General features: G+C 37.0%; 1 protein-coding gene across 1 annotated transcript in view; it reads left to right on the top strand.

Annotated features, from left to right (window-relative positions):
* Positions 1-14630, top strand: part of ADGRV1 (adhesion G protein-coupled receptor V1) — a 262471-nt gene that overhangs the window by 186487 nt on the left and 61354 nt on the right. Inside the window, exon 88 of the mRNA XM_059493101.1 lies at positions 5529-5707. Within this exon, the coding sequence (XP_059349084.1) occupies positions 5529-5707 (179 nt within the window). The remainder of the gene's footprint in view (positions 1-5528; positions 5708-14630) is intronic.

Genomic DNA, 14630 nt, shown 5'->3' on the forward strand with positions numbered 1-14630 from the left:
GTAATATGTGGTGTTTTCCTATGATATGTCAGACTCATATTCATTGAGAACCCTAGCGGCCTCTCCAACAGCTCACCTGTGCTCATTAGCCTTAGTAAGTCACATGTAGATGGCCTCAACAGAGAAACTTGTTTGCTTGGCAAATGGTGTTCTTGTAGGTTAACTACTCTAAATTATTTTGTAAAGTGTAAATTATATTCTTCACAGTTGCTCATTCACTTTATTCCTAAATTGTTTCAGAGCTCTTCACCATAGTGAAGAGTAGTATTATTTTAATAATAGTAATATTTTTCTTTTTTACTGAGATGCCTCAAGCTTTGGCAATTCAGTGTTTGATAGTATTTAATTCTATGTGTTTTACATGGCATTAGATTGCAAAAATAACTTATAATGGCAGAAAATTTGACTCTCAACAGTTGGTCATTTTTATATCTGTAGTTGAAATCCAGTGGTTTTTTTTTTTTTTTTTGAGTAGACTTTGGTCAAATCCTAAGAATTTGCATAATACATTGCATTTAGTAGAGCCTCAGGCTTGTGTTAAACATGAAGACTCTTCATGGAAATCTGACAGGACAAAAGTGCTTAAGAGGGTATCCATCAGCCTGCTGATTGATAAGCTGCCAGGAGTAAAACTCAGAATGAAGATGATTCTCCTTTTTGTAGGTGCAGGTCTTCAGCTGAGAATAATTCCTGAACTTTGAAAGACTCAAAAGGAAAGAAATAATCTGAAATATAGATCAACCCAGTCCTCAGCTGCAGTTTGCTCCTCTTGGCTGGGAATAGGTCTTGGATTTATATATCTCATTATGGAGTGAGTAAGCTATATCAGGGCACAGGAATGAGCACTGGAGACATCTCTATGCTTGAATTGGTGACAACTCTAGAAAAGCTTGTGAATCCAAGGGGAAACCAGATTGGTTTAGGAAGTCTGGATGCTACTTCTGTTTGAACAGCAGTCTTAAAAGTCTGGGAAATTAATGTTTGTATTTCGCAGCATAGTATACTTTATATACATGATTTGAAAAGCAGAATGAATAATATATTTATACTTAAATGGGACTTAAATACTTATATCTGAAAAAGAACAAAAATACAGGAGAAGATCCTGTGTCCTTTGTGCAGCCACTCTGTATTTATGAGGCTGCATATCATAGTGCATATGTTTGATCATTGACTTACGTCATACAAATCTGCTACTGGCTGCCGTGATCACAAGATACAGAAATCGGTGAATGTGATAATCAAGTACAAGCACTGTGCAGGTATGTGAAACTGAAACATCCACAAAATCCAGGCAATTTTAAGTGATCAAAAGGTGGTGGAACAACATTTCAGGCAACAAAACTAAAGAAAACTGAGATTTAACAGTACAGTCAGACATTCACAGATTTATTTCTGGGGTCCAGATCAAAAATATTTACTTTCTAGATTCCAGGGTTACTTCCTTACATTTTTGTTTTGTAATTTTTCCATCTTCTGCATAGTGTTAGGTATAGTAATTATGCTTAGTATTTTGTCTTACGTCAATGCTCATTACAAAACAATTTATGTATAGATTCATGTTTTAATTATTGTTCTCTTTTTAGTTTCTTATGATTCTTTGTGCTTTCTTGACCTACTGCTAGAGTGAATTAAATCAACAGTGAAAGTGTCAGTTCAACAAGCAAACCAGAATGAAAATCATGAACTTGCTATCACCCATACCTGAATCTTTCTCCTACATCAATTTAATGGCACTTTAAATTTTCTATAAATTTCTATAAATTTGTGTCAGACTTGTAAGATGTCTATTGATCTTAAAGTAGGTTTGATGCTTTTTATTATAAGAATAATTTGTAGACTGTTTAACAGCTTCAAAAAAGCAATTATATAAAAGAATGCAATTATTATAAAATTACACCTCCAACTATTTTTAAAAAGAAGAAAGGAAAATAGAAGTTTTCTTATTGAATTGGAAATTATTTTATTTAAAGTATTTTGCACCTGTTGTTTGCCAGCTATCTGCAGATTATCACAGGTGGTGAGGCACTGGAACAGGTTGCCCAGATTGCCAGGCTGTGGCTACTTCATCCCGGGATGTATTCAAGGGCAGTTTGGAGATGAGACTTTGAGCAACTTTGTTGTCCTCGTTTAGGGCTGTTATTCTCCAGTTTAGTGATCCCACTGAATCCATGCACTGCTCTCTTGCTCCCGGCCTCCCCCGCCCCGACTGCCCTGCAAAGATTATGGGTTGAGATAAGAGCGATGTGCTGGAAACAGCAATGAGATAAGGGAACAAACAGTACGGCAACACCGACAGAGGGTACAAGCCGGAGGTGAACGATTCACACTGATCAGCCCCACCCAACTGCTCCCGGTCCGCATTACGCTGATCCAGAACAAACCCCTTCTACCCAGAAGAGTTCCTTCCCCCAACCCCCAGCAGTGATGGGACGTGATACAGGATAACCTCTGCGTCCCAGCCATTGCTACTGCAAAAATTAACCCTGTTCTGGCTGGTAACAGGACACTGGTCCAGTGGAAAATGTCCTATAGTGGGAGATGGGGAACTAGGTGGCCCCTTCCAACACAAAAAAATTCTAAAATTCTGTGATTATCACTAAAGATAAATTAATTAATAATTAAACAATTAAATAAATGTGTTCCAGGTTTGAGAATATAATTTCCATTAATTGCTTCATTTTAAAAGAAAAAACCTTCAATGAAGTTCACATTATCTCATTAGAGTGTGAATAAACAATTATTTTACATTCTATATCAGAACAAATCACAAGTTGCCCATTTGTTCTTCCACCTGAGCAGCAGAAAATGGCTGTATATTTTATTCTTCTGTTGAACTGCTAATTGTTGCAGAATGGCAACAGGAAAGAATTCGCTAACATTAGCTCCTGTATTATTTAATTGATTACATTTTGAAGCATCAAAGGGGTTGAATACAAGAACTAGTTATAATCAAAATACAAATGTGACTCTGCAGAAAATCTGGATAATCCAATCTCACTTACATCTTTACAGCAGCTGTGGTATTAAGTGTTATGCTGTGATAAATGAGGTGAGATAACTAAATATGGCTAACCAAACACAGAACAAGGACGTAAGGTATGACTTCATAGAAAGCAATTTCAGTTGGTGACTGAGAACAATTTTCACCAGATTGTCAGAATTAGTAGAACCAACAGTCCCTGAGTATAATGGCATATATAGTTCAAGGATTTTGCTGTCTGGAAGTGCTTTCAGTGAGGCACAGTCTAGCCAGCACTATAAGGACATGTAATTGAAGTATGTTTACTGATGTGTAGTGACAAACAGAATTTTGAATGAGTTTTCAGTCACACATAAAAATGAACAGGACAACTAAATATTTCCACAAGCTGTGGGTTTTTTTGTCCAAATACAATTTTCATCTGTTTAATATTTTCTTCCTGTGCATGTTCAGCAATGGAATTAATATTTTTTTCTGTGTTCTTTCAGCCTACACAGGATAGTTATTAAGGATAGTTATTAATTATGTGGTGGGATTTACCTGTGATCTTTTAAGGAAAATAAATTTTGCCTTTGTTCATATAGAACCAATCACCAAAAAACCCCAAAAAAGACATAATAGTTATTATATAATTCATATAATTATATACACTGGATATAGCTATGAAATCTCATTCTCTAAAAAAGGCATTTAAAACCATTACTAACATTTTTTAAACAAGTTGCTACCATTCTATGTGCTTTATTATTAATGAGAGAAGGTATTGCATATTCATACCATATAAATCACAGAAAAAAATCTGAAATGATAGGTAACTAATGAGACCTCCAGAAGGAATACAGAAACAAGTAATTAAGCACTTTAATGTGAAAATTAGGTGTTCCTGAACAAAGGGGTAAACAAGCCCTTGGCCGAGGGAAATGTGCCAAATTTCCCTCAATAAAATAATGTCGCATTGTCTTCTCACAGTAAATGAATTTTTACTTATCCTTACAATAGATGGCTGAAAATGAAGCATGTAAATTAACATTATTATATGAAACCCTTGTGTAGGCCATAGAGAGGGATGATTATGCTCGTGTTAGGATTAATGAGTCCTTGAAGGTGCCTGTCCTGTCTCCATTGACTGACAAGACATGCTTGAAGGCACAAGCTCAAATTAGATACATTGCATACAAATAAGACAAATAATCCTTTATGCACCTCATATAAAAGACCAGAAATCATGATATAGCATGTGGACCTGTAGGTGGTATAACATTTTTGAAGTGGAGAAAGTAAAGAAAAATGTAAAAAAAATATTTTTGTGGATAGCTTAGTTGTTAGGCAGTAGTGTGTAGATATGCTTTAAAAAATGCTCACAGGTGACAGTGTTTCTGCTATGAACATCTTGAAGAAAATTCAACTATCCAAGCTATATGTTAAGTATTCTGCTTTACTTGAAGGGTTTCCTTACTCGTGCTACTAATTCTTTCAAGGAGTTTCAACTATTCCATTATTTTGATTGATATAAGGTTTGAAACTACATTATGCTGTTTGATGATGAGTTGATCGTAAGAAAACACAGGCTGTTTCAGAGATGCCTGTAAGCTTTCATTCATTTATTTGCCATTTATTCTCAAACTGTTATGTATATATTACACAGAATCATAGAACAGTTGAAGTTTTAGGGGTACCTTGATGCTGTCTACCTCAAACAGCTAGGGCAGGTTGCTCAGGACCGTGTTCAGTTTGGGTTTGATTATCTACTGGCACGTACTCCACAACCACTATGGGCATCTTGGCCCAGTGTCTGACCACTCTCACAGTGAGAAAGCTTTTTCTTGAATGCAGATGAAGCTTCTTGTACGTTAATTTGGGCCCATTGCCTCTTGCCCCACTACTGGGCATCACTGAGGAGAGTGTCTCCCTTGTCACTGACTCCTATCAGATGTTGATACATATGGATGTGATCCCCCTGAGCATCCTCTTTCCAGGCTGAACAGCCACAGCTCCCTCAACCTCCCATCATGGGAGATGTTTTCCATCCCTCTATCATCCTCATGAGCCATTGGTGGACTTGCTCCATGTCTGTATTGTACTGCTGAGCCCAGAACAGGATCACAGAAACATCAAAGGAGCTTAGTGTGTTTCTTACAAGATTCATACAGCTGAACAATAAGATAAAAATATTAAATACAGATAAGATTTAGAAATACCATATGCCAGTCTTCTATGTGAAAGTATGAATATCTAGAGAAAAAAGTGACTTTTTCCCCAAAAGGCTATTTTTACATTGCAAAAATAGTGATCTCTACTAAACAGGGTGTCTCTTTCTCTGTTAGTCTAATTCAAAATAGTTATATAAATAAGCATATTGTCTTTATAATGTCTTTTCATTACTTAAGGAGAAAAAGTGAGGGAGAAGTATTTTTGTTGGATAGTGTTTATACATGTACCTGCACTGGGGCAGAAATACGCTACATTGTGACCTTCAGAGTAATTTTTTTTTGGCATAGTTTCTAACCAGCAAGTCTACTGATTGTTTTTGTGCTTTTTTCTCCAGGCCATTAATTTCTGGTATGTCCTTGTGATGAATGATGAACACACAGAGAGGCGCTATCTGCTTTACTTCCTTTTGAGTTGGGGGCTTCCAGCTTTTGTTGTTATCCTTCTTCTAATTATCCTGAGAGGAATCTACCATCACAGCACAGCGCAGATTTACGGCCTTGTCTACAGTGATCTGTAAGTGTTTCCTTAAAAAAGCATGAACAAGGCATTGTACTGTCTATTTTGATTGTCTAATTTTCTTCCAAGTGGGTAGTCATATATAAGCATAGAAAACTGTCATAATTAAAACAGTATATCTTCATAGAACCAGATGCATTTAAATGGAGATACATAAATAAATATTTTTGCTCTTTTCTACCTTTTTTTTTCCCTCTGGCTTCTTTGCTGGCAAACTTAATCTGTGGTGATAGCTCTTCTAGGATATAAGGATAATATACTTATTGATTTTGGATCACAATTACATTCTTAATGTGCAGAAAATAAACATGTCTTCTTTTTAAAATGAATGTACAAATTCTTTTTATGAAAACAACATATGACATTGCTTTCAGGGTAGCAGGAGAATATTCATCTGTCTTTAATAAAAGAGGAAGATACAGTGTGCATCATTCCGTTATAAGAGAACAAAATTTAGTGGGTTTTTTTTTGTTGCATCAAGGAAATTCCTGTGAGTAGATACTTGAATTTCTTACTGATGTTTAAATCTATGCAAGTATATATGCACACACACATGTGGCCTTATAAATATTGTTTGTATGTACATATCTGTGTGTGAATCTGTACTGTGCATGGTAAGCAGAAATACCTTATTTTGGTGTAAATGAGTTACATTGGGTACTAGAAGTTCTGTGACCATGTTGGCTGAAGTTTAGTCATACATTCATAGACATCAACTCAACTCCGAAATATAACTGAGATCCACAACAGCAAACCATTGCTGATGTTCATGTTATATCAAGGAATGCTCCATAGGTGTATACCATGCCATACACATCAATATTTTTCACAGAACGTGTCTTTTTCTTTATGGTAAAATGCTTCTTTGTGCATAGTAAACCCAAGGAATGTGTGTAACATAATCAAGTTCTCCGACAGCAGCCAAATTGTTTAGTTGACGGTATCATGTAGTGAAACAGTTTTCCAGTTGTTTTCTTTTGATGTCCATGTTTCATTCTTTGAAAAACAAGGAAAAACCTTACAATTCTGATAAAATTATTCAGTAGAGGAAAATTACTAGGTTCAACCCATTGCCCAAATTAAATATAAAAATTTCCAGCATTCTATTACAGTGTGAAAAAGCTAGAAATCATCACAAGCTTAGTGAATGTGCAGCTTATTCTATCTCAGTCAACGTGAGCACTCTAAGAGATATCTGCAAAAATTTTCATAAATAGCATCAATGCTAGTTCCTGATTTGAAAAGCACTGTAAGCTTTGCTCTTATTTATACAAGATGGCTTTGAAAGACAGAATGTAGAAATGGGGACAGATTGAACTACAGCACTTGGTTTGTTATCTCCAAGCCAGAGCGCAGTAGTGGAAAAAGTGACAAGGAGATTTCCAAATCCAAACTCATTGCATCCTGACTTCAGAATCAGCCTCAGAAATGGTTTGAGAACAGTATTGTGCTTGTAAGAACTCCTCACATATGAGCGCTGTAAGACGGGTTAAAGTTACAGAAGTAGTGAAGCCTGCTATCCTAACTCTCTCCTAAGCGATCACTCCTTCAGGCAACCCATTTCTGCATTACTGTGGGGTCTGACCAACTGTTGCGTTCTTAACCAGTATGCCATGGGCACAATTAATAGCCAACAGCATAGCTGTGTTTGGAGAAGTTTATTTTATACTTGCACTGAACAAAAAATGGGTTCAGCCATGTTGTTTTTTATGGTTCAAAGGAAGTATTAGGATAGAGTTTCCCTCCAGATATGAGAAACTCTAAACAAAAATGCCTGTATTTTATACTGTGACTCCCATGTCCATGTCACAGTATAAACCAGTAGCGTACTGTTGATTACTTTAATAATTAGCAGTGTTTATATATGGTATGAACCGTTCTCTCTTCGACATTGTGTGATTTTTTTAAGGTTTTTTTTTTGGTAAATTTGTCTCTATAAATGCCAACAAGCAGCATTTTTTTTTAAGGTTGGAGTTCAGTGATAAGTGATAGACCTAACTGACACAGAAGGGCTCTTTCACTCCTCCCTTTGCTGATTCCCCTATTGCTCAGCTGCAAAGGTTGAAGTCTCTGAATAAGCCTGGAAAAGATGCTGATTCTGCACAATTTTAAAGTAGTACAGGGCTCTTTTATAACATCTTTTAGAATTCTGGACCATCTCTTGGGTACAAGTCCAGTGACTGCAGCATAATTGACCTTTAAACTCGTGTTTGTGAACAAAAGCTGGTACTTGTCATTAAACAATTCTGGCTTTTGATCTGAGAAACAGATGAGTTAGGGCAAAGCTTAAAATGGGTGTGGTTCACGAACTCTCAACAGCACTGAATTTTTCAGGGCTACATGAGAAATTAGAAAGCTACTTTACTGACAAAGATTTCTATTTTAGCTCTTTTACTTGCATCTTTGTTCTGTAAGTGTTAGAGAGTGACAAGTGACCAGGATGAAACTGGAGAGAGCTAGATTTTATGTAATCAATTTCTCTTTCTTCTTACCTCTCCATTGTGCTATACATCTCTCTGTCAATATCTACAGTTTGAATTTGCCTCATGTTTTCACCATATTAGTGAACTATGTCTTTGTACTTTAAGAGATCTATTAGAAAAAACACCAATCTGTTTAACTGTGTGATAAAACTTTTACGAACCTTAATGGAATGATTTTCAGCAATGAGGTCTAGCTGTACGTACCAAGAATGCAGCAAATTATGAACTCTCTAGAATTTGAGAACCACAGTAAACTTTGGAATTTGATTTTAAGGTGAATTTTGCCTTGTTGTAAACTCATCTGTTCATAAATTTTTCTTTATTTAATAAAAAAAATTCTTCTGAAAGGTGAGCTTGATCTTTTACTGCTTGGCTATTTTAAATATCTTACCTACAGTGGCATGGTTTTATCAGTTCAGGAATTACTCTTGTTGCTGCTTTAAGCTTTGAGTCTGACTAGACCTTCTTGAAATCAAATTCACATAAGAGGACCAAAGGACTTTATTTGTTAGAGTATAAGTTAAACCAACAACCTTTGAAAATGAGAAAATTAGAAATTATTACACTTGACAGAATAAAAATTTAAAAGTTTATAAGCAAATATCTCCCTGCCCTCTGTATCTTTGCAAATGGTGTATTTCACACATGATTTTTGTCATGCTGTTTCCTATATTTTTTTTTGAATTGCAACCAACTCTATAATTCCCTCTAGTTCCCAGAAAGTAGGAGTTTTTTGTTCATATTCTCTCAGGGATCAGTGTTGGCCCAGTCCCATTTAATTATATTTATTGATGATCTGGATGAGAGGATTGTGTCTATTGTTAGCAAATATGTGAATGATACGCAGTCGCACTGGAATGTTGATCTGCAGGAGGGTAGGGATGCTCTGCAGAGGGACCTGGACAGGCTGGGTTGATGGGCCAACACCACTGGCATGAGGTTCAACAAGGCCAGGTCGTGGGTCCTGCACTTTGGCCACAACCCCATTGAGAGCTACAGGCTGGGGATGGAGTGGCTGGACAGTACCCAGGAAAAGTGCCTGGGGGTGCTTGTCAACAGCTGGCTGAACATGAGCAAGCTGTGCCCAGGTGGCCCACAAGGCCAACGGCATCCTGGCCTGGGTCAGAAATGTGTGGACCAGAACAGTGACTGTCCTGCTGTACTGGGCACTGGTGAGGCCACACCTTGAGTGCTGGGTTCAGTTTTGGAGTTGGGGAAGGGTCCGGAGCACAAGTCCTGTGAAGAAAGGCTGAACCTGGAGAATATGAGTCTCAGCACAGGCCTTATCACTCTTTGTAACTCCCTGAAAGGAGACTGTAGCCAGGTGGGAGTCAGCCTAGTCTCCCAGACAACCAGGGACAGAATGAGAGGACATAGTCTCAAGCTGCACCAGGGGAGGTATTTCACAGAAAGAGTGACTAGATATTGCAATGGGCTGTCCAGGGACGTACTGAAGTCACTTGGAGGTGTTAAAGGAAAGGCTGGATATAGCACTTAGTTGCTGTGGTGTTTAGTCCTAGGTTGGGCTCAGTTATCTCAGAGCTGTTTTCCAACCAAATTAATTCTGTGAGTCTGTGTCTTGGCTGTCTTTTGCTTACTCTTTTCCCTCTGTTAATCTCTCCAGTTTCTAGAAGTGTCTGTCTTCTAGCAGAATCTTGTATTTGCCCAAGGGAGGAATGATCTCCTTTGTCAGGAGGATCCCTGTCACACATTCATTTTCTTCTTTAAAATACCATGTGGCAAATAAAGTACAAAAGAAGATATGTGCCATTACAATACTTTATATTTGTACAAATATCCATTCACTTGGATTTAGATTCATATTATCTCATAGCAAAAATAGGGTTAAGCTAAATGTTCTTAAATATCTTCTTTGTATCATTCTCATGAAATATCTTTGAGAAATAATAGAAAAGATTTTCCAGTGACATTCCTTCTAAAAACCCCAAATACTTCTATGTCCTCTACTGTCCAGCTCAAAGCAGAGTTTTTTTTTCAGGAAAATCACTGGATCTGTGATTATGGAGCCACAACTGTGGGATAAGGAGGCTAAGCTAAAGAAGCTGGATCTATGAAAATTTTGCTGTGATTAAGGGTTACAGCTCTTCTTGTTGCTCACACTGCAGTTTCTCTGAATCTTACATCTAGGGAGAGCCCAGGGAACAGATGAGCCTGCTATGGTTTTAAGCCTAGGTGGACATGAAACACCATGTTTTACTTCTTCCTGTCTTTCTCCTCCATCCCAGTTGAATGGGGAGGAGAATCCAAGTGAAACTTGTATATTGAGATAAAAAGTACTTACTGTTTGAAAAGAAAATGAAATAATAGTTGACAGTAATCAGAATCATAATCTTAATAATTAGAATAATAACAATTATATTTCTTTTTTTAAAGTGGTGCACAGTGCAATTTGTCTCTCCAGTTTGTCTGGCTGATGCCAAACACTCCTTCCTGAACCCAGATTGACTGCACTTACCATTTTATATACTGCACATGAACTTCTGTGGTGTGGAAATATCCTTTTGGTCAGTTCAGGTCACCTGTCCCAGCAATGTTTCCTTCCAGTTTATTTTGCCTACCTTTTCACAGACAGAGCATGAGACAAGGAAGAAAAAGTCCTTGACTTAGGGTAAATATGACTAGCAAAACCCCAAAACATTAGTGTCTTATCAGTACCATTCTCATTCCAATCCAAAACATAGCGCTTGTACCATCTACTGAGAAGAAATTAACTGAAACCAGGGCAGAGCCATTGTTAACATTATTGGGATAAGAAACTCCATCAAAAATATGCTTTGGTACCAGGCCCTTTGCCATGAGTCATGGGCACTTTGTGCCATGGTTTCTCTCTCACTGAATGTCTGACAGTCTGGTGCACTGACCCTTAACCCAGTCAGAAAAATGTACTGGGTGCTGCTTTGGGTCTCACCCAGTCGAATGACTGCCTCAGTGTTGGCACACATCCCAGGAACAGATCCCTGGCTTACTAGCTGTTCCCTAAAATGGAAATCTGCTTTCTTTAAACCGAGGACCAGTAACAAGAATATTTTAGCCTGAGTGAGCTAATTTCCATCCAAGCATTTGGATTAAGTCTCATGTCTCCTTTACTGTATCACTTCATAAGTGCTGAATTCAGCCGTGAGCAACATTCGTATCACCAGACTTTTACAGGCAGGAATAGGTAAGAAAATAGCTAAGAATTGCCACAAAACCATTAGGGGATTTTCATTTAACTCAAAGACATACTAAGAAGAAGAGGTTTGTATGACAAATCTATGAGGAATTACCATCCTCTAATGCCTGGTTTTATATTCTGCATGGACAAAAAATGTCTCCCTGCATGGACCTCTCTCTGCAGCTTTTTTTTCCTATTATCCAAGTTTTTCCACCTCCTCTCTCCTCAGTTCACTGGCACATCATGTAGGATTTCAAAGCCATTCCAAACTGCTGTTGCTAGACCTCAGTACAGAATGATGGTTGACTGACTGTATGCAAAGCCAAGTGCTTCATGAACCACTCAGCTGAAGCTGGGGGGCAGAAAGCCTGCAGTTTTCACCACTGATTTCTCACGATTTGGGCTCTGTCCTTTTCTGCATAGTAAATTAAACCATCCTGAGCTACTGCTGCTGCTACTGTAGTAGCAGAATAAATATGGATAGTAGTAGTAGTAGTGTGTAGCAGCAGGATAAATGTTTCTAATGAAACAGAGCTACTTCAATTATGTTGACACAGTGCCACACTACCGGCATTCTTATACATATATATATATATATATATACACACACATATGCATACACATGCATATAAATATATACACACATATTTATATAGGGAAAAATCTATTGAATAAGTTAATAAAGTACAAATTTTGACCTTTTTGTATCCTGTACTTGTGCTTTATTTTCTAAATTTTTCCTGTGTTTCCAAAGAAACACAGGTAGTCTGATGTGCTACCAACTTCTAAGGATTATTTAAAAATACTTCACTTCTAAATGGGATGGCTTTAATTACTTTTCACTTATACATCATTACCAAGATAAGTTTTCAGTAAGGAGAAATTGTTGGGGACAGTGGCAGGGGGTTGAATGTCTTTCATATATTGGCAAATATTTCTTGTAGCACATCAGAATCAGGCATAATCACTGTACTGAGCTTTTTAAAACTACAATAAAGAAAAACAAATTTTGGCTGCTTTAACTGGTGAAAGTTTGAAACATGAGTAGAGAAGATTAGTTGTTATGGTAAAATTTCCAATCATTATGGGATGGTTAATGTCTGACAAATCATGGTATTATGCTGTCACGGTAAAGAGTTAAAAAGATGGTTGTTATGGGTGAAAGTTGCCCTCCCTAATGCCTGTGAGTCCTGGTCCTTCAAATGGGTTCAGATGAAGGGATTTTTTGTGCCCCAAAAAAACTCCAGGAACTTTTCTGGAGCCTCTGTAGTATTATGACAGGAGTATCAAATAGCATCTGCAGGATGAAGGCTTACATCCCTGTCATTGATAGCTTTTAAAAGCTTCATATTTTCTTTGTAGTTGTACAAGTAACTAGTAATTTCATACCTCCTACTTTGTCATTTTTAATCATTAAAATACAGCCTACTACTACTAAACCAAATCTTTCTCAATTTATCTGTTTTCCACCAAATTCGAAAAACCTTAATCTGATATGCCAGAATAAGTTGAGAAATGCTAAGATAAGCAAAAGTGAGATCAATACCAGGCACTAATTCTGACTACCCCATTGATACTGACAAACAGAGTCCATATAGAAACCTCCTTGTTTTTGATCTTTCTAAAATAGAGGTGGAAATAAAATAGTAGGATTTTTGTTTGGCCGGCTGGGTGTTTTTTTGGGTTGTTTTTTTTTTGTCTTTTTAATTTCACCACAGGGCTGTTCTACAACCACTAAATTTTGTCTCATATTTTAGTTCCATGAAGTAAGTTTTAGTGTATTTAGTGCAATAAGTTGTACTTGGAAAGGCAAACTCTTGTCTCCCCAATGTAAAAGCCACAGTAAACAACGGCGTATCTCACTGACCTGTACTAAGATGCATATGATTAAAAGGAATGCAGCTTTAGCAGACTGATTTGTGTTATTAGCATTACATTTAATTGTCAGTATGAAAAACATAGTTTGCAGATGTTATTCTTCTTCCCAAAGGACAGGACTATGAACATGAGCTTCATTTATGTTTGACAGTTTGCACATGGAAGTGTCTTTTTCAGCTAGATTTGTAGTAAATCCTTGGTTTAGACAATGCATAGGTAAAGTAAGATTAGAGTGTCTGCCTTAAAACATAGTACTAATGAAACATTTTCTGGCATTGGAGAAACTGTAACAAGTCTTAAATAGTAAAAAGCCAAAAACATAGCCTCAACAATATATTGTAGTTTCAAAGTCACTGATAATGACTCATACACATGAGGAGCAAGCCTAGATTTAAACAGGAGCAAGATACTTAACTGAAATCAGACACATAACTCCTTATGTAATTTTAAAATTGCAGTGTTAGCAAGAACCATGCTCTAAGAGATTTCAAGCAGGTTTCTGTCAGCTTAGTTTGCTGGTCAAACGCTGAAGGCTGCAAATCTTCTGAGATTTGTGGAATGAGCTACCTGGGAACTACAGAGCTTCCAGTTCCTTAGAGGTCTCAACTGTGTTAATGTAGTGCTTATACTGGGTCTCTGCTGTTTCTTCTTTGGTAACTGCATTTCTTTAGTATTAACTATCACTCTAGGAAGAAAAAAAGAAAAAGACAAAACCAAAGAAAAAGGTCAAAAAAAACTAGATATAAAATTGTTCAGAGAAATTTCCAGAGGATCATATAATGAGAGCACTGAAACACAATAAGCTGTGTTCTAAAACAGCAGCAGATGACCTTTTGGATTCTCATTATAGAAAAACATTGTTTAGACATTTTTATTTTCCCCTTTTTCCCACTGTTTAGCTCTACAATAACAGCAGCAGAGAAGGCAACAAGGAGATTGTTTTTCTGCTTTATTATGCAATAGGTCTGGTTTTTTGACAAGTCTGTTGTTGCACACACTGACTCAGACTGAATCTTCCAAAGATTCAGTTCTTTGCTGTTCCAAAACAACTTCTTGGCATTTCTTCATCTTTTGTTCGTGGAGGACTGGATTTTCCCCAATGTGTTCTGTCGTTGGTATTTACTCTGTGGATACCTCCATTACTGAGTATGGTGCTACTTATAATAAATTTTGACATGTCAGTAAAGATGATAGGATTAAATTTCTAGCAGTAAATCCCATGGATGTAGATTTGGCTTTCAAAAAACTGCTGGGTCAGTCTGTCCAAACATAAACAAGAATGGGCAAGCCTTGACTTAAGTTCTGGCAATTCTAATTCTGCTGTTTCTGAGCTCACATTTCTTAACCAAAACAGTCTAACTGTATTTTCATTTTTTCCCTTCTT

The sequence above is a fragment of the Ammospiza nelsoni genome, chromosome Z, assembly GCF_027579445.1.
Source record: "Ammospiza nelsoni isolate bAmmNel1 chromosome Z, bAmmNel1.pri, whole genome shotgun sequence".
Taxonomy (NCBI): Eukaryota; Metazoa; Chordata; class Aves; order Passeriformes; family Passerellidae; genus Ammospiza; species Ammospiza nelsoni.